This window comes from Neltuma alba, unplaced genomic scaffold (assembly GCF_004799145.2).
Source record: "Neltuma alba isolate B1F8T4 unplaced genomic scaffold, ASM479914v2 tig00003893_pilon, whole genome shotgun sequence".
NCBI classification, from domain to species: Eukaryota; Viridiplantae; Streptophyta; class Magnoliopsida; order Fabales; family Fabaceae; genus Neltuma; species Neltuma alba.
In genome coordinates, this window is record NW_021633470.1 from 904,863 (window position 1) to 926,469 (window position 21,607).

Here is a 21,607-nt window from a genome sequence, read left to right on the forward strand (position 1 = left end):
GAATTAAAAATAAGTTTATATTATATTTTCTTTGTAATTAATCAACGGCATTCTTGTTTCAATGCTTTTAATCAGACCACATAATTAACAACAGTCTACTGCCACATCATATTAAGAATCACGCTCCATTGACAACCCCAGAAGTCGGATTTTCTAAACATCAATGTAATGCATTATCTCAAAACCGATTCCAATTGAATTTATCTTCATCATAAAGAATTTCATTTGGTAAATTTATCAACTTGACAAAGCAAGCATTACCGTGTAATGTATGTGTTTGGCTAAGCTAGTTGAGAAAGTTACATACCAACCAAAAGCAAAGGAGAGCATTTAGAGCAATGATAACTGGTTTGAATTTAATCATTTCTTTTGGTTAAAAATATACTCATACGATTCTTAATATAGGACATAATTATTGAGTTGATTTTAGTCCTAAATATAAAACGTACTTCTCATATTTATCAAATTTTCTTAAATTACCTCTATGGATACTCTCTCAACTATAATCAAGTAGAAGAGGGAAGGAAGATATTAAGAAAGATGATTATGATGTTTTAGAAAAAAACATGTCATATTTTTTTATAATTAACTAACTTATATAACTTTCTTAATCTAATCAAATTAGTTAAATAAGTCTTATATTAAAAACCAGAGGAGTATAAGCTAAGTAACTAATTTATAAATATAAATAAAATTAACAAAAATTTAAATATACATAGCTAATTTATAAGCATTTGTGGATAATGACTCAAATCTGAAGATCCATGCAGTGGACGATACAAGATACTCTTCCGATTCTAATATAAGACTTATTTAACTAATTTGACTAAATTAAGGAAGTTAGTTAAGTTAATTAATTATAACAAATATAACATGTTTTTTCTAAAATATCTTAATCATTTTTATTATATTCTCGCTCCCTCTCATATTTAATTATGATTGAGAGAGTATTAATAAGAATAATTTTAAAAAATTAATAAATATAAAAAATATATCTTATATTTAAGATTAAAATTAATTTTATAATTAGTTCCCATAATAGTAACTGGGAGAGTAAAAATTTTTCTGGGGGTAGGAGTAAAAGTTAAATCGTCATGGGAAGGAGGGCCTGGGGAAAGGTTCATGGGTGGTAGGGAAGTTAGTAACATGGCAGCACGCGTGGCGACTACGTGGAACTGCGCCTGCGGATCTTCTCCCAAACAATAACAAACCTAAACAAAATCCCACCGCCCCGTCACTCTTTCCGCTTCCTCCGATCCCCGCCACCGCCACGACATGTATCGAACGGCGGCCAAAAGGCTCTTCTCCCGTACAACGTCTCTTAATTACGCCTCCGACGGATTCTACTTCTGCTCTCCTACTTCGTTCCTACGCTCTCATCTCTTCTCCACTTTTCAAAGTGAACCATCTTCTGATCACCGCTCCAACTATCAGCCCCGCCCCCAAAGCCTTAATTTTTCGTCCTCAAGTTCGTCTTCATCGTCCTCCTCCGACCACGCACAACGCCATGAGACCCCTACACCGACAGCTACGTATCAAGACGAGCATGTTCGCGTGCTTCAAGCCTCCGTTCCTCACGTCGTTCGTACACTCTGGACTCTCCTATTATTATGCTGTCTGTTGGCAATAGGTTCCGGGGGGAAATATAAGAGAGTCGATTTGTGGATCTGTGAATTAGTTAGGATTCCAAAATATTTTTGTGAACTGAAAAGCGCTGAGAAAAATCCAAACGTGGGTTTGTATGCCGTCGCACACGTCTTTTCAAAATTCTTTTTACCCTGGTGACACTTCATTGCGCTTACTAAAATTCTGCATTTCTTATTTTTATGCGATTATTGTTATACCACGGCTGAGAAATCCAAGGATGACTCAGATTTGTAACTTTAGCTCTAATAATAAATTATGGCTCTCGTTGGACGTCTTGCAGATAAAACTGGGATGGACCGAAGCAGCGTTGATTGCTGGAGCAAGGGACGTTGGCCTGTCACCTTCGATCATTGGATCATTCCCGAGGAAGGAGGCAGCGTTGGTTGAGGTATTTTCTGTCTTCTGTCTTTATTCTTTGCTATTCTAAGCACTGCTTTGGTCGTTAACCTCAATGCCTCTTGCAAGTGTATGTAATTAAATCTCTTGAATGTAGATGACAGAGAAGGAAAGCTAGATATACTTCCTTCTGTCAGTCTCGTTGTCCTAACGCTTGTTGCTGCTTGCAATTTACAAGTGATTGCCACCTCGTCTTACGGATTGGACTGGATAGTAGTATTTCGATCACCTCACCTTTGGTGAGAACGTGTTTAGTGATGTTGGGTGTATACAAATATCAGCTTAAGAGGATAAAGAGGAGAGAATTGAATAATGCTCTGTATTATTCATTAACTCAACTGAATATTTAGTACAAGCTTTGCTTTTATAGAGCTCGAGACTGCCCTTACTAAACTCTATTTCTCTAATTGGTTTAGTTATAACTTAACAAGATAACAGCTAGTGACAGCTGGACTAAGGCCCATTGGTCTTATATCTTAACAGGGTGTCGCCATCAATACAATCCAACAATAAGATTGATCTCACATTACTTAATAACTCCAGTTTAGAAGAACTAAAGCGGCTCATTTAATGCCAAGTTAAGGTAGAATGTTGGCTGTTACTGTTGTCAGCTGTAAACATATCTAATAATGTAATTTCAACAGCCCATACCGTGATTCCAATTTAGTTTTACGATATTGGATTAACTATGAATGTATAATGGCGTGGATTTGATCTGTGCCGTAGTTCTGCAGCAATCAATCCTCTCTTCCCTTATTGGTAAGACTATATCTCCAGAGGTAGGATGAGTGCTAAAATGGTAGAAGGAAGGGAAAATATTGTTGGGATCTCTCACTCTGTATTCTGACTGACATCATATTTTATGAGTTTTAACCTTGAATGATTCACCATTTCAAGAGTCAACAATGATGCTTAGCAGTACTTGTGGTTTTTCAATTATGGGATTTAATGCATAAATTATCTTTCCATTTACTTTGTTAAGCCTTAATGATTATGACAGATTGTCATGCTGCTGGTATAAGAGTTTTTTCTTTTCATGAGTTGTTCTGTTTTGACACTATTCTGTGTATATTTTGAACTATTCAGTTTTTTATGGATGACTGCTTACAAAGGCTTGTCGATAGAATTGACTCGGATGAGGGGTTAAAAAACTTGACGCCCAGTGATTGCATCTTTAAACTTGTCAGAATTCGTCTAGAAATGCAAGCTCCCTATATATCATCGTGGCCTCAAGCTCTTAGCATTCAGGTCTATCTGTCTAATTCTTTTGACTCCTTTCTCCTAGTTACAGACTTGGAACTTCCATTTGTAGAGATGAAAGAGTCTAGAATTTGTGATAAATGAATCCTGCACAGGCACAACCAGTCAACTTTCCAACAAGTTTTAAGCAGAGGGCTATGCTTATTGATGAGATCTGGCATGCAGCTGGTGATACTGCGTCAGACATTGATTGGTATGTCAAGCGCACTGTCCTCGGAGGAATATATTCAACCACTGAGATTTATTGGCTGACAGATAAATCTCCAGGTTTATTTTCTTGCTCTTCATCTTTCAGGACCTGGATTTGCTGGCAATTTTTCTTTATCCACTTTCCATCCTGGTGGTTTGGCTTTTTGTTCTGGGACACTTTTTGGAAATTGATTCATTAACTAGGTTCAATATTACCTTTTCTTCTGAAACGTTTCACAAACGTGAGTTGAGACTGTTTTATTTGCTCTTCGTATGGCAATAAATTTGATAATTGTCTAAGTAGACATCAAGCGAAAAGGGCACTGACACTTCTTCTTCGACGACCTGGTTCTGATTCGTTTTAGCTTTTATACATCCAAACCAGTGCAGACCCTACTATTAATTGTTTGTGTTGGAGTAGCCATACTGACGTGACTTCTTTTCTGGCAGATTTTCGTGACACATGGGCTTTCCTGGATGCTCGCGTGAATGACGCCTTTGATCTTAAGAAAAGCATTCAAGAGGTCATGCTCCATTGCTTACTGTGATTGGTTCCTTGAGTATACAAGTTCATTATCTGGAAATAAAGTGGTTGGCATATTTCCGAGTTCCTCAACTGGGATAATCATTGCAGGCACAATATTTGGCAGAAGCTGTGGGTGCTGGGATGGGGAGCTCTTTGCAAGGGTTTGTTAGGAAAGTTTTTAAGGGATAAATTATGGTGCTTGCGCCAAGCATTCATTTCTCGGTCGCTGAGAAACCCATGACATGCTTTTAAACACGGTTCATTCTCATGAATGTTTAGCCCTTGGCGATGCTAGCTGTGAGTGAGGGCAAATGCAATCCTCATTTTTTTTCTATTCCTTTTAATCTACCATCTTTACGTTCCGCAATATTATGCACAATTACACACAGTGTGGTTATTACTACATCTAATTTGTTGATCAAAGATTTTTCTTTTTATGCATTTGTAATTCAGTAAAAGAGCCTGGTACTCCCACGACTCTTGGACCATCTTGCAGGACTAGATGCATTTCTCTAATTTTTCTTTTAGCATCTTTAATAGACAGCCTCTGGCCAAGAAACTAAACTGAGCCACTTCGACTTCAAACAATGAAATTAAATAGACAAGAACAGTGACTGAGCAACGGATATACATGATGAAAGCCTGCAACATGGTCCTGGACAAAGGAAGCTGGTTGGTTACCAACTTTCCCTCTTGCACCTCAATAGCAGTATGACAGTTGATTGCATGTACCAAACAATAGCATGCCTGCGAGAGGGTTGGACGCAGAAAAGATGTGCGCGTGTGATCAAGATAAAAGTGGTCGTTCATGTCGGCGAGCAAATTGCATTCGATATGCATTTCGTGGTTTGCATCCATAAATTGTCGGGAGAGGGAGTGAATGTTCTGCAAGACATCATGCGGGGCAGGCCAGAACGTTGGGTTTCAAATGCACGTGCTAAAGCAACGAACTTCGACCCGGAACATATGTCTATATAAGTATCTATGTCACAAACAAAAATCTCAGATGGGTCCCGCAACGCGCGCGTAGTTTGGTTAGTCCCAAATAACGAAATGCTTGCCTCGTTTACAGCCTCGCCTCCCGTACCAACTCAGTCATTGCCGTTTCTATTTTGTTCCACGCCATCAGACATCTTCCCATCACACTTCTTCACCGATTGAATTTTATTATCAAGAGAGCAATAACGGACTAAAATGGTTCTGAATTTACGGTTACAATCACAACCCACATACGCAAGGAGAGATTTAGTTGCGGTGGTGGTCACGACAGCATGTCCCGGAACAACAGGTGAAATTGAGATTGGCAAAATCGAACATGGGTTGTTCGTATGGATGCAGTCTTAGATTAGTTCTTCGATGTCAAAGTTTACTTGTTAGATTGATATTCAAATTAGCATTTAACATATCAACGTCATACGTGTTTAAGGAGACCATTACATCATGGTTTTTATTCAAAATTTTAAGTTTAGAAACTAAATGACTACTTTACGTTATAAAAAGGTAATTTGCACCGTTAGCTTTTCGTACAGAGACTAATGATACTAACAAATCAAATAAAGTTGTAAAATTTCCTGGTGTCAATCAAATAAGTTTATAAATACTAAATTAAAAATTAAAAAAAAATCCGCAAACAATATTTTTTTTTTTCAGAAATTGATACTGCAAACTATAATAAGCGGCCAGGTCAGTTTTGAAAAGGAGAGTATAAAGACAGCAGGGCATGAAAATGAGGGCTAATTCGTGGAAGGGGCCCAAAACACACAGAGAGAGATTATTTCTCTTTCCTATTCAGCCGTCACGTGCGGCCCTGAGAGGTCTTGCCATCGTGCTTTTCGCTTCGACTCTGTCTCTGCTACTCTGCTCTCCCTCAGAGCAATAAACAACACCGAGCCATGCCAGTGTGAGAGAGAGAGAGAGAGAGAGAGGGGGGGGAAGAATCCCTTCTCCTCAAGTCACCCCAGTCATTACGGTAAATCTCAATCAAAATCCCTCAACCTTGCTTTAAATAGGTTCGTACACAGACACTTGCAGTTGCAGCCTTTCACCCGGCCGTCTTTACTATTTATAATTACTACCCCCCTTCTCCATCATCGATATCAATTGTTCTATCCAATTATGATTCATTTTTTTAACTTTGATATATCCTTCGTCATTTATTCTACTTACCCCGTAAATTATGACTGATTCCCCTTTCTACTCTCATTATCACCCCCTTTTCGCTGCCTTTCCATTATCTTATTCTTATTTGAGTTCCTGTTCCTTCTGCAAAAGTTTCTTTCTCTCTCTCTTTTTCTTCTCTTTCCCTCTTTTCTTTTCAATTTCCGCTTCGCCTTCTGGGTCTTAACTATCCTCTGTCAGCCACCCTATTTACTGCCCTCTGCCACACTCTTTTCGTATGGTATTCGCACCTAACCTGATTTGCGCGCTTCTTCTTTGTCACTTGCCAATGCCATTACTGTTACTTGTACCCCCCTTGTCACTTCTGCATCAACAAGTACTGCCGCTTTTACTACCTCCCTGCTCCTCTTCCTGCCCCCATTTCTTGTTCTGTCTGTTTCATTTTCTCGCCCTGGGTGCTCAACTCGCCCGCTCCCCCTCCGTTCCTTCCTTGCCCCCTCCGTCCCCCAAGTCGCCGCCGGACTACCTGATTTGTACGGAAAGCGCCGCGAGACCGCCAGGGTCCAGATGCTCGAGAGAGAGATCAGTTTTCTTGAGGTGGGTTTCAGCTTTCTTAAATTCTTCTTGTCTTAGCATGCCCTTGTGCTGATTGTTTGAAAGCAACTACTTTCAACGTTTCGACTTTCTAATATAGGGCAGATATGCGCGTCGTACATCAGTGTCATTTCCAGATCTTGGTTATTGAACCATCCGATATAGCGACTTGGAATGCTTATTCCTTGACAGTTCTCACATAACATACCTCAGTAACGAGAACAGAGTTGTGAAAATGTTGTTCGCCGGTAATCTCTGCCATGACTTATGAGACAAGATCATTCGTTCGACGAACTTATATTAACTGCATGAACTGGGAGCGTGCTTCAATTTATGGGCGAGGATTAGCCGCACTCGATTAACTTTGTTAGCCTTAAAACAACCTCTTCGCTTGCAGAGTCTCTGAACTGCGGTTGCTGATTATGGGACTTGCTGTCCCATTTGAAACTATGGCACGGGAGGACATGTTTGCCTTATCCCTTAATCGCTCGGGTTGTGTAATATGTCCTCTATTGTTCTCATATCCATTCACCTTATTAATTAGGGCTGACTAAGCCTTCTATAATGCTGCGCATGATGTATAAATTTTCATCATATCAGACGACGCAGCTTGTGTGTGAAAAGGTTGGGATCGATGGCCAATGGGGACTGTTAGTATATGATTCCCCTGTTCACTCAATTACTGAGTAGTTGTGGAATATGGAAGTGGCTCAGGTAACATCTTGTGGGCTTTCGGTACGATATGGATTACTATACTTGTATAAGCCCATAGCGATGGGAATGAAAGTTTAGGAACTGTGTAGGCTGATACAGTAGTTATGCTGAATAAACAGATAAAACTTGATTTGGCTTAAATAGGAGACTGAACATATGGGTGAATTATGCGCAGTGGGATGGCGTGTTGGAAGCTATCATGGATGTGGTGTTGGTGTTGTGAAGGGTGCTGCTGTGGTGAACTAAAATGGAGACGAGGCTGCTGTGAGAGCAAAGGGGGCAGAAGCGGTTGGACTGCATGCATGAGCCGCTGTTGCTGCTGGCCAAAACAATGTAGATGTAGCAGTACAGGTTGTTGTAATACATGTTGGTCTTGTCCAAAATCAAGTTGCTGCGAACGCAGGCATTGCTGTATCCCTCAAAGTTGTTGCAGTTTTCAATGCGATTCCTGCCCTTCTTGCTGCACTTGCAAGTGTTCTTGCTCTTGCTCCTGTCCCACCTGCCCAAAGCTTCGCCCCCGTTGCTCTTGTACAAACTCCTGCTGGAATCCTTGCTGTTTCTGTTGCTAGTTTCCAATTCTTTCGCACATCATGATGATGCCTCACCTTCAACCTTCATCCCAAATGAAATTCCAACTTCCAACGGCCCAAGGAATCCGGATCTTTCATGTTTCTGCGTTTCTGAGCTCCTTCATATGCTCTTCTTCTAAATGTAAACCTTGCTGCTGAAGCCTGTTGTGCTGGGCTCTGCTTAACATGTACATATTATTTTGTCAGCCCTGCCCAGCTTCCCTGCCAATAGACCTTTACTTGGGTGGGGTTGGGGAGGTACCGTTTTCGTTTTCAAATTTGAATTGATGATGAGGGCTTCGTGAAAGGTGATGCTTGATTAAAATAGAAGTGGCAGGAACATGTGCGACTGCTATCCACTCCTTTTCTTCCTGCAAAACTGCGCTCACCACGCAGAAGTCAGAACAATGTCCTTCCATTCAGTACACTACATGCAGTATAAGCCATTCAGGCCCTGTGTTGCTGGTATTCGCAAATTCAAAGGAATGTGTTCCCTCGGAATTGACCACCTGTGCTTTCTGGTAAATTTTGTAACTCTTTTTAAGTTTAACTGCGCATCTCAATCAGATATATAGTTTCTTTCAAATATTATCAGGCATCTTAAAATACGAGTCATATTCACTATACTTTATTAACCAAATGATCTGTCATAAACTTTATTAGGAGAAAACAAGTCGTTAAATATCATTTTTCCTTTTTATTAAATGCATTAACTATTGATCTTACTTCCGTTTTTAAATTTAAGTCAGTGACTCAGTTTATACTAATTCACTGACATTAATAAAAAGTTGTTGAGAGGTAGATTAATTTGCTAATTACATTTAAGTTTCTAAACTATATTTGAACCATATAATCAAACTATAATTCATGCGTGTATGATTATTGTAAATATTAAAAAAAAAAGATAAGCAAGAAAATGTCCAACATAATACGTATATACATTATAAAACTGTAAAAATTAAAATAATTAACATAGATAAATATTACACCTCCTAATTATTTAATTTATTTTTAAATTTAAAATATTTATTTTCTTAAATTATATTGTTGAGGATGAGGTAATATTTTTGTTGAAGAAAGGTCCAATTTCAAATTAGTAAAGAAAAAAATTAATTCCTTCGTTCTTATACTTCATGGAGTTTTTAATTAGACACTCACAATTTTTGTTTTTAGTAATAAACTCCTTACTAAATTTTTTTTTCCCAATCATCGTCGTTGCTCGCTGAAGAGTTTAGAGTTTATAAATAAAGACCGAGGGCCAGTTTTTCTTTTTTCGACCAGAAGACCCAGGACCAATGAGGCTAGCTAATTAATGCTAAAAACATTGAGTAGCGAGCGGGAGCTCGACCAAGCGTAGATTGGACGATGATGACAAGGAAACAGAGCTACATCGAGTGGGATAGAACTCGAGAAAGAGTCAAGTTCAAAAATTCATCACCTTTGGACTTGTTCAAAAGTCCACCTTGCAGGTATTTCTTGATTCCTTATTCTGAGGCTGCAAACTACAAAGCATTACTCAATCTCTATCTTACATTGTCATTAAACGATAACAAATAGGGATATTTTACAAATACATCCATTCTGAGATCATCGAATATTCTGATGGCGCTTCCTATGAAAGAAAGCTGCCAAGACAACCACATCGACGGCCGCATAACTCCTAGTGCTGCCCGACCCTTGCCAGCAATCATCCTTCCAATAAACTGCCTGCCATACCTTCTTCAGTGGCTAAACACACCACCATCAGCCTACTCCGACGCCAAAGAAGGAACCAGGGACCGGGATGGTGAGGGAGAGAATGTAGGGCTTCGATTGTCGGAAGAAATCCAAGGGTGAATTAGCAGGAGCAGAGGAAAGAGCAAAAGAGAAAAGAAGAGGATACGCCGAAAGAAAGCAGAAGAAAAAATCGAGCAAGTAGACTGCAGAAGAAAATTGGAAGTCAGAAGTGTGTACGGATGTAGATCTGGTAACTGCAGAAGAAAACTGGAAGGATAAAACAACTTAAAATCTTGATAATTTCTATTACCCCACCATTCTTGTTATGACTTCTGTTAGGGATAAGATACATTTTTAAACTTCCAAATGATATTTCACTCGATACCCTCTCTCTACAAAGTCATAAAACCGAAAGTCTTGCCTTGAATAACCCAGCAGATAATAAGGGGATAGTTCCCGCAGATAAGTAAATGTTCCAGCTTTTGTCAACACTACCTTACTAAAGATACATAAATAAGATACATGGTCCAAATATCCAAGGAGCTCAACCAAATGAAATTTCTAGTGACCATACTTCTGAAATTCCCACTCACTGTTATCTGTCGCAGCAGAGAAAAAACAAGCAGATCAGAAAAGCACTTGGAATTCATAGCATCCTAGTAGAGAAGAGATGGAAAGGATTAAGCACATACCTAGAGGGCATACTTGACGGGTCTTGAGCCATCTACTAATGCAATGAAAGTGAAAGGCATGGTTACAAACCCCTGCGTAAGATAAAAACCCAGAGCAACGGTTTAAGTACTCCTGCATTTGCTAAGTTGAGATAAACTACATAAACAAGCGGATCCAAAAAGTACATTTACATATAGCAAATCAGGAATCAACCAGGTGGAAAATGATCAAGGCAATAGGACAATAGAGATAACATTAAATTTAAGGTGCTCTTAATAGATACTCCCAGTCTGATAATTTAAACTACAATTCATTGTTCAAAGAAAGGGCCTTCCTTTATTTGGAATAGAAAACTGACGGTGTTTTTATAATTAACTGATAATAACTAGGGCTATAACCTCGCATTAAGCAAATTGAGACATGGACTTAACGCATCACACAGAATTCAAGAGATGATTCGTGCTATCCACAGCCTGTGAATAGTGCAGTCGGTAACCCTTTATGTTGATATATTGATGTTCTATAATTAAGATACAAGTCTAATAATGCAGCAAGATAAACTTAATTATCTGACCTAACAAAAGCAGAAAATAAATCATAAACAATCCATAAAGCTAAAAACTAAGAATACCCAAAGTTATAATATGATAGCAATATATGTATTAGATAAAACAGTGAGAGGAATTGCGAATTGATAACAACATCATAGGAGACGGTCATCTTAATCATCATAAAAACAATTACATCCAACATCATAGCAAGAAAGATACCTATGATTTCACCTCATCACAAAATTTATCAACATCAACAGATATAATCATTATGTTTTATAAAAACTCAAGAGGCGTTTGGATGGAAGCTAAACCATAGTTTTAAAAGTGCTTTTACGATTTACGAAGTAAATATGTGGAGGAGTTTGCCTCGTTTTACGGAAAAATGTTTTTGAGAAGCACTTTTGAGGGTTGCCAAACACCCCTGAATCAACAAACACTAAACAGTTACAATTGATCCATAAATTATGTATTTTTTATTTTTGATTTTCTAACCCAGTGTAACATTGTTCTAATTATAAATTGATAATGACACCAACAGGAAACAATTATCCTAAACATTATAAATATACATGCATTTACATCCGACATAATAATGAGAAAGGCACAAGTGGTTTTCGTATTGTCAATAACTTTATTGCAAATGAACGCATATACCACAAAAATTAACTTACCACCTCACCCTCAAACTTTTTTGTTTAGGGGGCATATGCCAGCAAACAGAGGCAAATGACTTGATATCACAATCACAATTAGTTCGAATTCATTTTGAACAACAAGAGGTCTGAAAATACAGGTCCGAGAGTTATTCCCCAATCCCAACGAGGCAAAATGGAATCTATGTCAGGTGAAAACTTTTTTCCCTGGATATAAGGTAGGAGTAGACTACATTCAAACTGCAAAAGTCATTGCAACTAGAACCAAAAGTATTATTGAATGAGAAGTAAGAGAATGAATAAACCACACTTATAAAGTTCTATGATCTCGAAAGTTGTCTTCATGTCTCCGCAAGTTTCACTTCGTGATGGACGACCATGTAGGTTATTCCCATACGCATCAAAATTAACGGATGAAGCAAAGCAAAAAAGTGAAAATATTTTGTGACTCATCTATTCGTATTTAAATCTTCACAGAGAGTGTGTTAATGGGTGTTTAAATGCTATGCCTGGCCTGCCAATGGGGACATAAGTTACCAATATCTTGACAAATTTACATTTACAATCTAACATATAGGCATTACAGACAGTTTATATGATGCTTAAATACAGAGACAACAGAGGTCACATCACAATTCACTTTCAAAAAAATTTACAAACGTATCATAGCAGGAAAAATTACAACACTCTCAAACAACTGGCCAAGTATCATAGTGCAGCAAGGACAAACAAGACCAGGAAATCACCATACCATCCATCAACTATAGTCAAACAAAAACGCAAGACCTAAATCATATAGCTATTTAGAAAATAAGGCGGTTAAAACTTAAAGGCCACACTCTGCAGCCCGCACTGAAGTGGTGACGAGTATTTAGAAAAGAAAAATTGTTAAGCAAGGCAAAAAATTCAATGTTGTGCGCTTTTATTCTTTGATTCATAATGGGATTAAGCTGTCGTAGGATTTCAGGAAATACCCCAAGCCACAGTGCATTCCTCGCTAGTGGCGCTAGCCTGGTTAGCCTGGCACTCGATGCCTGCACGTCACATCGAAAAAAAACAAAAAAGAGTAAGAGTGTTTGCATGCGTCCAACGTCCAGGATCACGAAAGTTGAGGGGTTAAAGAGGATGAGCAGTTAATGAGTTCAAAAACGCAGCTAATCTATACTTACAAAGATCCATAATATGGTTCCGGCATATCGCACAGTTATCAACGACGATATCTGTAATGGGAATAGCAAGGAATGAACAATTCGGAAGGAAGAACGGAGCAAGGGAAGAGAAAAAAAATTAGGGTTAGGATAAAGGAAAGGGGTACCCCAAGCCCAAAGAGCAACAGCATTCCACTTCTTGATTTCGAAACGCTTAGGCTTCTTGGAAGAAGGGCCAGCACTACTGGAGGAATCACCGGCTTGCACCATCGGGATGTCGGTATCCATGGTAGCCATATGTTTTCTTCCACAAAACTCGAATGTCCTCCGACTCTACGCTCTGCGATCAAGACTCGAAAGAATGCCTAATGCGCGCGCTGCTTTAGGCTTTGTTTGGTTCGGCGAGAGGAAAGGAGGGGAGGTTAATTAAAAGAAAAGGAGTAGAGGAAAAAAAAGTTATGGGTTTTGTTTCTTCAGAAGGAAGGAAAAAGAGAGAGAGATTTCTTATTTAGTTATAAGAAGAGGAACGAGGGGTAATTATAAATTGATAAATATATTTTTATTTCTATATTTAGATTATTTTATTTTTTAATTGCAATATTCATATCAAAATTATTATTTCTTAATTTATTAATTTCAAAAAAACTAATTACCTCAATTACATGTGATAAAAAATTATGATAAAACTAAAATAAATTAAAAAATATAATAAAAAGTTTAATATTCTATCTCATTAATTTTATAATTATAATACACACACATTATGATATGTATATGTTAATATATATATGTATATGCATGTGTGCAACTTTTTTGAAATTGATATATATGCATGTTTACAGCCCATCTAAAATTATAATACACACATGATATATAATTATAATACACACATTATGACATGTGTATATTAATATACATGATCCAAAACCCTCAATCTGGGAGGGACAGCGGAGAAGGGGAAGGGTGATGAAAAAGAGAAAATTTTTTACCTCCCCTTCCCTCCTCCCAACCAAACGCACTTCCTCCATCTCTTTTCCTCCTTTTCTCTTTTCCTTTCAAAAAACCCCCAACTAAATACTACTTTCTATTCTTAATATAAGACTCTGTTTAATTTTTATTTTGGTCCTAAATATAAGAACGCAATCCACTTTGTCTCATATTTACTCAATTTTTTCAAGATAGTCCTTTAATAATTATAATTCTAGTTAATATACTTGATTAGCAAGGATATTTTAGGAAAAAAAACACATATTTAGAATAAATAACTAACTCAACTTACTTCCTTAATCGTTTCAAATTAGTTAACTAACCTTATAATTAGGACTGGAGATAGTACTACTTTAGTTTTTATAGAGAAGTATTTTTCATTAACCTTTTTTCTTTAACCATTTCTCCTCCATCGATCTCAATTTTGGTTTTTCTTGTTTTTTCTTGCCATAATTTTTGGTTTCTCACCTCTATTTGTAAGTAGGATGCATTTTTTATTGCCTTTTAAAACTGCGAGAAATTATTTTCTGAGTGAAAAATTTAGAAAAAAAAAATTGTTCCAATGGGTTAAAGTAATGTTTGAACAACGATTAAAAAAATTAACGTGAAAAACCAAAAGCCTTAACTTTAAATGACTTTCATAAAAAAAATATTAAAAAAACTCTTAATGACTTAATCCGACTTACAAACCGTGACAAATAGCTGAAAATTCAAAATAGACTTGTCTCTGGCATTGTCCATCGCTGACGGGTTACGATTTTTACCTTTACAACTTAAGAAATAAGACCATGAACAAAATTATACTTTTACCTCCTTTAATATGTAAAAGAATTGGGTGGCATAAGAGAAAATTGCACCCAAAAAAAAAAAAAGTTTTTGAAAGTACCAATAACAAGGATAGATCAGATATTACGAAGTTGTAAGGGGGGAAAAAACAAAGGAACACGAAAGAGGATAACCAATAAAACCATTGTAAAATCTCTTGTCCGTGCTCGAAATGTAGAGAGCATGTTCTGTTTATGTCCACGTTTGATACACGATTTACAAGCATTTACTAAGCATCACACAGCACCGATAACAAAGGCCATTTCAACTTTATAAGAATATTTTGTACATAAACTAGGAGGCAATAAAAGCGAAAAATAACACTTCATCTTTAACGGCGCACAACGACTTCCAAGGTAAGCGACGCGGCATTAACCATGGCAACCTCCAGGTATCTCAATACAACTGCTAAGCGACGATGGGATAAGATGCACAGGTTGCAATTCCTAAAATTTGAAGTTTAATACCAAGGATTAGCAAAACCAAATTTCGCCTGGAAACCTAATACTCAAACCAGTAAAAGTCTCCCTCTCCCTCTTTGTATATTTTATACACACAATTATGGGCTCTTTTTCTAAGGCTGAGGTCTTTCAGATACGTACCACAAAGGTTCTTCCCCAGTTCCATCTTGAAGTAGCCATGATCACCCCAGCTATCTCCCCAGGAGTTTTTGATGATCCAATATGGGACACCATCTTCCACTCCATACCCAACTGCAAGGACAGCATGGTTCACATCCTGCCAGGTAAATTCAGATTTAGTCAAAGAATATCCGATCAGTGTCATCCCGGAAATTAACATGGAAAACAAGCATATGCATGCAATTCATCTATTTTGATGACAAACGGCTCCTGTCAGTATAATTAAAATTACGGTGTTCACAATCGTTAGGATGTTTGAACAGAATAAACCACATTCTGTAAGACCATAGCTTCATATCAATGCATTAGACTTCTAGCAATGCAGTTTGATCTGCAATAGCATTAAAGACGCTCCACCTAATAGAGTCAGATAGTCTATCGCTTCTTAAATAGAACTCACCATGGGAGTGTTGCCACAAGTGTCGCTAGTATAAACACCTTTCTTGTAGAATCGGAAACCACTAACCACCTCAAATGCCACACTAACCGGCCGAACAAAGGCAACGGCATGCTTTAATTCATCCTCAGCATCCTGCACCCAAGATATGATGGATGAATAAGAAAATCCTGAACAGTTGCCAGGCCAAACTAAATCTGATACTGTAACATCTGTCTCGAATCACATATAAGTTAGAAAACACCTCGGATCACGTGAAAAAAAAAAAGTAACAGAAAACCTAGCAGTTCAATTACCAAGGTGATGTTGACAGAGTCAAGGACTCGGATAGCAATATTTTCCGCAGAGAATTTGCAGACTTCGTCTTTTCCTGTGTAAGGATATGCTTTCTCGGTCTCAAGCCCACCATTATATTTGATGTATTCAAAGGCTTGGGATGGCAGCCCGCCATTACAACCAAAGTTGTTGAAAGCTCCAGCGCAATCCACTAGCTGCTGCTCAGAAAGAGAGATGTTCTTTCCAAATGCCTGAGCATAAGCTGCCTCCAAAGCCCCAGTGGTGCTGCAGAAGGTAGATATTAGGATATCACGGTTACAAGCATGATAAGAGATATAGAGTAATGCCTTATTCGTTCTAGACATTTTATAAGGGCAAAAATAACCTGAACGTCCAGCAGGATCCACAGTGGCCTTGATCTTTGACTGGGCTGACTATACCTTCTTTTCTCCAGTCTTTCTGCAAGTAAAGCCAGCCAAAGGCAAAGAAACGTTGTGAAGACCCTATGGGTATCAAGATTTACAATGTCGAGAGGATGGAAGACACAGACGATACCCAACAAACTAGCAATTGCAAATAACCACAAACAAGGAGAAGGAAGAGAAAATGCAAACAATGACAAGGACCTGTTCAGATCCTAATTAGCCGTTTCTCAATTTCCTAAAGTCCCTCAGAACTAGTCCCCATCCATTAAACCATAAAGCACCATAAACCAATTATTTGAAACCGATCGCACTGCTGTAGCTGCGTTCAGCAGGCAATTTCAACGAAAAGCGGGTAGCTGCTAGCGACTAAGGGAATTGAAACAATTATTATACTCCCATCGTACTAAAAATTAATGACCGTCATTCATTTTTACAGGCAATTTTTACATCTAAAATTTAAGACCTTTATAATAATTGGAAACTCAATTAGCTTTAATATAACGGAAAACTACGTTAAGTGACGCTATATTAGAGTTAGCAGTATATACTACAATACTGAACACGTAAGGTGCGCCAAAAATGAACTCTGCCAAGTACCCACCGGCTGTCGAATATTAGGAAGATAGCTATGATTGATTGATTTGTTGCAACTTGCGAGCATCAACGCAAATACATAGTTTCGCTGCGATAGGAAACAATAATCACAACGCAATTAGTGAGTCAACGTTACATACTGTCTCAGGAAGAATGTCATCAGTAAACTTGTGGTTGCCCTCAAGGGTAGCAGAGCAATTTTGAGCAGCGCCTAATCTGTGGTTTTTGAATTCCTCCCAAGTCCAATCCGCAAAATCTGTTTGAGATAAAAGACGACATTCACAACGGGTTTGACCAGGTTAACATCTGCTAAGGCCGCCAGTCATAGACTATATTCATCCTAAAGTGCTTGACCATGTATAAAAGCGGGAAACAAACAAAACAATGGTGAAAATTCGCACATACGATTAACACCAAGAGTGTAGGACAAGCCCTTCCTGTTGGTCGATCGAATGAGCTTCAGATTATCGACGAAGATCTGGAACCGGAACTTCATCTCGTCGACAGTCTCATACCGCTTCCCATACCTGATCATCCGTAGAACCACACATCCCAGTTCAGATGTTGAAGACCCAAAAGAAGTAGCTAAAAAAAAGAAAAAAAGAAAGAAGAAGAAGTGATGAAAAAAATGGACATGGACGAACCTGTGAGCGAAGCGGGCAAAGGAGAGGGTATGGCGGGTTTGGCCGATGATCCGGAGGACCTGGGCCTCGATGTCGTGGAGGCCGTCCGAAACCAAACGGATGGGATTGGAGTCCTCGAAGGTTGATCCAGCTGCGGCGCAGGCGAGCAGCAGGAGTAAGACGGAGAGCAATGACAACCGGGCCATCTCTCTATCGCCTTCGCTTCGCTAATCGCTACTCCCACTGTTATGGAGGGCTACAAATCCAGTCAGGTTTCCTTCGTATTCGTATTGGATCAGCACCGCTGCTGAGAAATAGTGATTGCCGGATTGGTTATCTCTCGAGCACGAAATGACCAAATTCTCCTCGTCCTCGACGTCGCATGATTTTGGGCCTCACAGAGACGTAGATTATTCTCCCTACACGTTTTATCGGGTTTTTTTCAATCTGACTTTTACAAAAATCAGATTAGATAAAAACAACTTCTTTAAATTTATTGTATAAATCCGTTTCAGTGACAGAAATCAGATTGTAAAAATGTGATTCCAAACACATCCCAAATCAAAAAAGCTCCTTTTACTGATAGAGAAATCAGTTTAAAGGTTCAGATGTGATTCCAAACACACCTTAGTCATCAGCCGAAACGAAGCTGCTGTAAGCTTGTGATTGAGTTAGCCGGCTTTCGTGAAAAAGCAGAGCCTCCTCCGCATTTTAGCCTGCTTCCGCATTTTATTTTGTGTATGTGCGCATGTGGCATGCATCATAGCATTGCATTGCCCACAAAATGAATTTGATTCTTAACTTAAAACTTAGATAATTGATTCATAAATATTAAAAAATTAATTATTTATTATAGATAGGTGATGTATTTTCTAAAATATTTCTATTAATTATATGTATTAAAATAAAAATATTTAACATGTTTAATCATTATGAGGACACTTTGAAAAATAATAAATGAATATGAAAAACAAGATGGATTGAAACTGTATATTTAAAGTTGGATTAAAACTCCAACTAACATTTAGGGTGGAGGTAGTATATCCACACAAAAAATTTAAAAATTGAGTTGCAAATAGAAAATTCTCTTTAAAATCATGGACAGTAAAGAGAGCTGTGTCACGGAACTGCCCTAAATACAACGTTGGAAACTCCAAAACTCGCATCCCTGGGTCTCGCATGTTTTATGTGAAAATTTATCCTTCGATTGATGACCCCTGGTATATTGCCACATTCATGTGGCAGCAAATGACTTGGACCTATTGAGTGCCAGATCAATATTTTCGGCCAAATGAATTTTGTTAACGGTAAAGTTAATCTCTTTTTAAAACTAGGAGGCAACATTACAATGTTTTGAATAATTTAAGAATAACTCTCTACAACTTAATACTCTTCCGGTCCTTATTATAAGACCCAATTTGACTTTTTATTTGGTCCTAATTATAAGACCCAATCCATTTTTTCTTTTATATTTATGCATTTTTTCCAAGATAATCTTTCTAATAATGATAGTTTTAGCCAATATTTTAATTAGCAAGGATATTTTAAGACAACACTTATTTATTATAAATAACCAACTAACTACTTAATCTCCTCAAATAAGTCAATGGGTCTTATAATTAGGACCAGTAGTTTAGAATACTTCAATACTCTGATAAAACTGTTCAGTAAGGACAATGTTTTTTAATCCTATACTATACATATGATTGCATGTAAATATATAAATATCTCATCGAAATTGAATTATGCATGTGATTGTCTGGATTAACACCGAAAGCAAAAGGTGATGCCTGGGTAGCAAAACGAACTGCAAGTCACACGTGGAAGGTCAAAAAAAAAAAAATTATAAGTCACATATGGACATTCCTCGCTGGTATGGGACTAACCGCGCCTTTTGTGAGCGGAGCTCAACCATGCGTATGGATGAAAGATGCGCGTACATATATGTACTGTGTGTATGTGTGTGTATATATAAGGAGAGAGTTGTCCAAATTACTTTTCTATTTACGTATAAAGAACCGGATCGAATTTCTAATTTAGACAAAAAAAAAAAAATCAAGATGCTAGGCATTCCGAGAAGCTTTTTTATGTCATGTTCCTGTATGAGGAATGTTTAAATGTAAATCAAATTATAATTTTAAAAGCGTTTTTACAATTTACGAAGTAAATATATAAAGGAGTTTGTTTCGTTTTATGAAAAAATATTTTTTAAAAGCACTTTTAAGTATTCCCAAACACCCCCTAAATCTACATGTTAGACGTAGTTAGTGTATTCGGCGGCTCCCTGTTCAGTGCCTATGCACGGTTCTGTCAAGTGGTGATAGTTTTATTTTCCCAGGGTATAATAGACAATTAATAAAGAAGCGATTGCCCGTTAACGTTATGCCTGTATTTATTTACGAGCCGGGCCAGACTCGTCATATAAAAATAGGAATACACACGCACACGCAACTTAGGTTTGATATTGACATTGTTGATTGGCTCGTTTGATATTGACATTGTTGTTGGGCCCCGGAACAAGAAAAAATTGATGTTGTTAAAATATTCTCAACACCCTAGCGTCATCCCTGGGGCCCGGGAAAGGGAAGTGTCCAAGTGAGAAGGGCTGGTTTGACAAGCAATGGGAGAGAATGGAGGGTGACGGGAAATGAATAGACTCGTCCCGCATGAGGGATGACAAGTGTGCGGACCACAAGGCCCTTCCATGCCTTCGTTGGCCTCCAAGCTACGATAAGATTTTTTTTTCCCGTATAAAACTCCATTGACTAATTTTGAAATGTAAATCATTAGATTATATATTAATTTATAAGTAAAAAAAATTAGTTTGAATAAAAATAATAAATATAAATATTTTAAAATAATTTAATAACTTTCTTAATCCTTTCAAATAAATCAACTAAGTCTTATATTAAAAATTAAAAATAATATTATATAAACACATGCATATTAAAAATCGGAAGTAGTGTTATATAAACACATAACATGTATCGGGAGATGCAAACTTGCAATCTCCAATTATTATGAATAGGTCCTTGAGACCAATACAAGCCAGTTTGATATGGTAAAAGTTGCCTTGTTGTAAAAAGAAAAGCATTTTCTTTTCGTCTCAAGTTATGTTTGGCTACAAATTATATTTTAATGATAATCTCTTCATTTGTATGTGAGAACTATCTCTCCTGCTCAGACAAATGTGACCATAGTAATAGCCTGGGAGCACTATTAGGGTGCATAAAGATTGGGCTGGCTATCAACCCAAAGTCCAGCCCGATCAGAGCATGGGTTTATATTTTGAGCTCATGGTCTGGTTTGACTCGAAGGTAACTCAGGATAAAAATCGGGTCAAACCAAATTAGGATGGGTTGAACTAGGTTGGAGGATTATTATTGTAGTTAAAAGCTGAACCAAAAATTTATATTAAAAAAGTGATCGAAGACACTAGGAAACTGAACCGTCAAGAAGTAATCTTTCACCCATGGACATACCTCCAACTTCTGTACCACGATTATGAGAATAAGAATCAAATATTTCAAGTAACCAACGTCAGAAAGTAGCAAAATATAAAGCAAAACTTATAAAGACACAGATCTGAGATCCAAGAAGTGAGTAAGGAAAATAAGTGGTAAGAGCAAAAAAGAAAACGTAGATTTGACTGATAAGTGCTGAGGAAAATGTGGATCCAAGATCCAAGACGCTGAGTGCTGACGTTGTGGCCATAAGCTTCTTGTGCTCAATGCCTCAATAGTGCACTATATTTAGAATCAGATCTAAGATCTGATAACAATCAAATGCAATTTGGCCCTTCAATCTTTATCTTTGGTTTCATTTCTTGAGCGCTTAGCAACTCGTCAATTAGATCAAACAAAAGGCCCACACTACCTTCATCTTAACGGACGGGATAGTGGCATGAGATGAAAAGAAAAAAGAGATGACCATTGAAGAGGCGATGACAGGAGTCACCGAGCACGAGCCATGTGAATGATATGGGTAAAGAACAGTGAAGTAACACGTGACTGACTAAAGCCAATGTGGGATACTAAAATGAAGTTGTATGATAAATTTTTTTTTATTTTTAAGAACACTAGA

At 37.7% G+C, this 21,607-nt stretch overlaps 3 protein-coding genes and 1 long non-coding RNA gene across 6 annotated transcripts; 2 read left to right on the forward strand and 2 right to left on the reverse strand.

The window, feature by feature from the left end:
- The first annotated feature begins 1,103 nt into the window (after positions 1-1,103).
- LOC114742873 (ubiquinone biosynthesis protein COQ9, mitochondrial) lies at positions 1,104-4,514 on the forward strand. 2 transcript variants are annotated; one of them, XR_003739913.1, is made up of 7 exons: positions 1,104-1,581; positions 1,928-2,035; positions 3,130-3,291; positions 3,399-3,496; positions 3,599-3,696; positions 3,943-4,016; positions 4,127-4,514. XR_003739913.1 is itself a non-coding variant. In XM_028931101.1 (6 exons), the coding sequence occupies exons 1-6, from the start codon at positions 1,276-1,278 to the stop codon at positions 4,205-4,207; spliced, it is 903 nt and encodes a 300-aa protein (XP_028786934.1). In that variant the 5' UTR covers positions 1,114-1,275; the 3' UTR covers positions 4,208-4,514. The 2 variants fall into 2 exon arrangements, 1 of the variants encoding a protein (XP_028786934.1); XM_028931101.1 differs by lacking the exon at positions 3,599-3,696 and having other exon boundaries at positions 1,114-1,581; positions 3,399-3,570.
- Positions 4,515-7,424: 2,910 nt separating this feature from the next.
- LOC114742877 (uncharacterized) lies at positions 7,425-9,373 on the forward strand. Its single transcript, XR_003739915.1, has 3 exons — positions 7,425-7,444; positions 7,620-8,534; positions 9,295-9,373. It is a non-coding gene; the product is annotated as an uncharacterized LOC114742877 (long non-coding RNA).
- Positions 9,374-9,462: 89 nt separating this feature from the next.
- On the reverse strand, positions 9,463-13,145 carry LOC114742874 (RING-box protein 1a). Of its 2 annotated transcripts, XR_003739914.1 has the most exons (6): positions 12,924-13,145; positions 12,778-12,828; positions 12,583-12,642; positions 10,422-10,493; positions 10,225-10,328; positions 9,463-9,932 (listed from the first exon to the last, which is right to left on the reverse strand). XR_003739914.1 is itself a non-coding variant. In XM_028931102.1 (5 exons), exons 1-5 carry the CDS (start codon positions 13,051-13,053, stop codon positions 10,291-10,293), a joined length of 351 nt encoding a protein of 116 aa, XP_028786935.1. In that variant the 5' UTR covers positions 13,054-13,145; the 3' UTR covers positions 10,003-10,290. The 2 variants fall into 2 exon arrangements, 1 of the variants encoding a protein (XP_028786935.1); XM_028931102.1 differs by lacking the exon at positions 9,463-9,932 and having other exon boundaries at positions 10,003-10,328.
- Positions 13,146-14,693: 1,548 nt separating this feature from the next.
- LOC114742891 (thiol protease aleurain) lies at positions 14,694-17,898 on the reverse strand. Its single transcript, XM_028931117.1, has 8 exons — positions 17,546-17,898; positions 17,307-17,428; positions 17,042-17,157; positions 16,268-16,341; positions 15,903-16,167; positions 15,610-15,741; positions 15,171-15,306; positions 14,694-15,014 (listed from the first exon to the last, which is right to left on the reverse strand). Exons 1-8 carry the CDS (start codon positions 17,728-17,730, stop codon positions 14,977-14,979), a joined length of 1,068 nt encoding a protein of 355 aa, XP_028786950.1. The 5' UTR covers positions 17,731-17,898; the 3' UTR covers positions 14,694-14,976.
- Positions 17,899-21,607: the final 3,709 nt, after the last annotated feature.

What these genes read in the sequence shown, in the direction of transcription:
- LOC114742873 (XM_028931101.1), top strand. Translation starts at nt 1,276, where the DNA reads ATGTATCGAACGGCGGCCAAAAGGCTCTTCTCCCGTACAACGTCTCTT. An exon ending in AAGCCTCCGTTCCTCACGTC is followed by an intron (nt 1,582 to 1,927) that starts GTTCGTACACTC and finishes GACGTCTTGCAG; the next exon opens with ATAAAACTGGGATGGACCGA. An exon ending in GCTGACAGATAAATCTCCAG is followed by an intron (nt 3,571 to 3,942) that starts GTTTATTTTCTT and finishes CTTTTCTGGCAG; the next exon opens with ATTTTCGTGACACATGGGCT.
- LOC114742891 (XM_028931117.1), bottom strand. Translation starts at nt 17,730, where the DNA reads ATGGCCCGGTTGTCATTGCTCTCCGTCTTACTCCTGCTGCTCGCCTGC. An exon ending in TTTGCCCGCTTCGCTCACAG is followed by an intron (nt 17,429 to 17,545) that starts GTTCGTCCATGT and finishes ACGGATGATCAG; the next exon opens with GTATGGGAAGCGGTATGAGA. An exon ending in ACTGGGGAAGAACCTTTGTG is followed by an intron (nt 15,015 to 15,170) that starts GTACGTATCTGA and finishes TTCAAATTTTAG; the next exon opens with GAATTGCAACCTGTGCATCT.
- LOC114742874 (XM_028931102.1), bottom strand. Translation starts at nt 13,053, where the DNA reads ATGGCTACCATGGATACCGACATCCCGATGGTGCAAGCCGGTGATTCC. An exon ending in TGTTGCTCTTTGGGCTTGGG is followed by an intron (nt 12,829 to 12,923) that starts GTACCCCTTTCC and finishes TTCCCATTACAG; the next exon opens with ATATCGTCGTTGATAACTGT. An exon ending in CCGTCAAGTATGCCCTCTAG is followed by an intron (nt 10,329 to 10,421) that starts GTATGTGCTTAA and finishes CTGCTGCGACAG; the next exon opens with ATAACAGTGAGTGGGAATTT.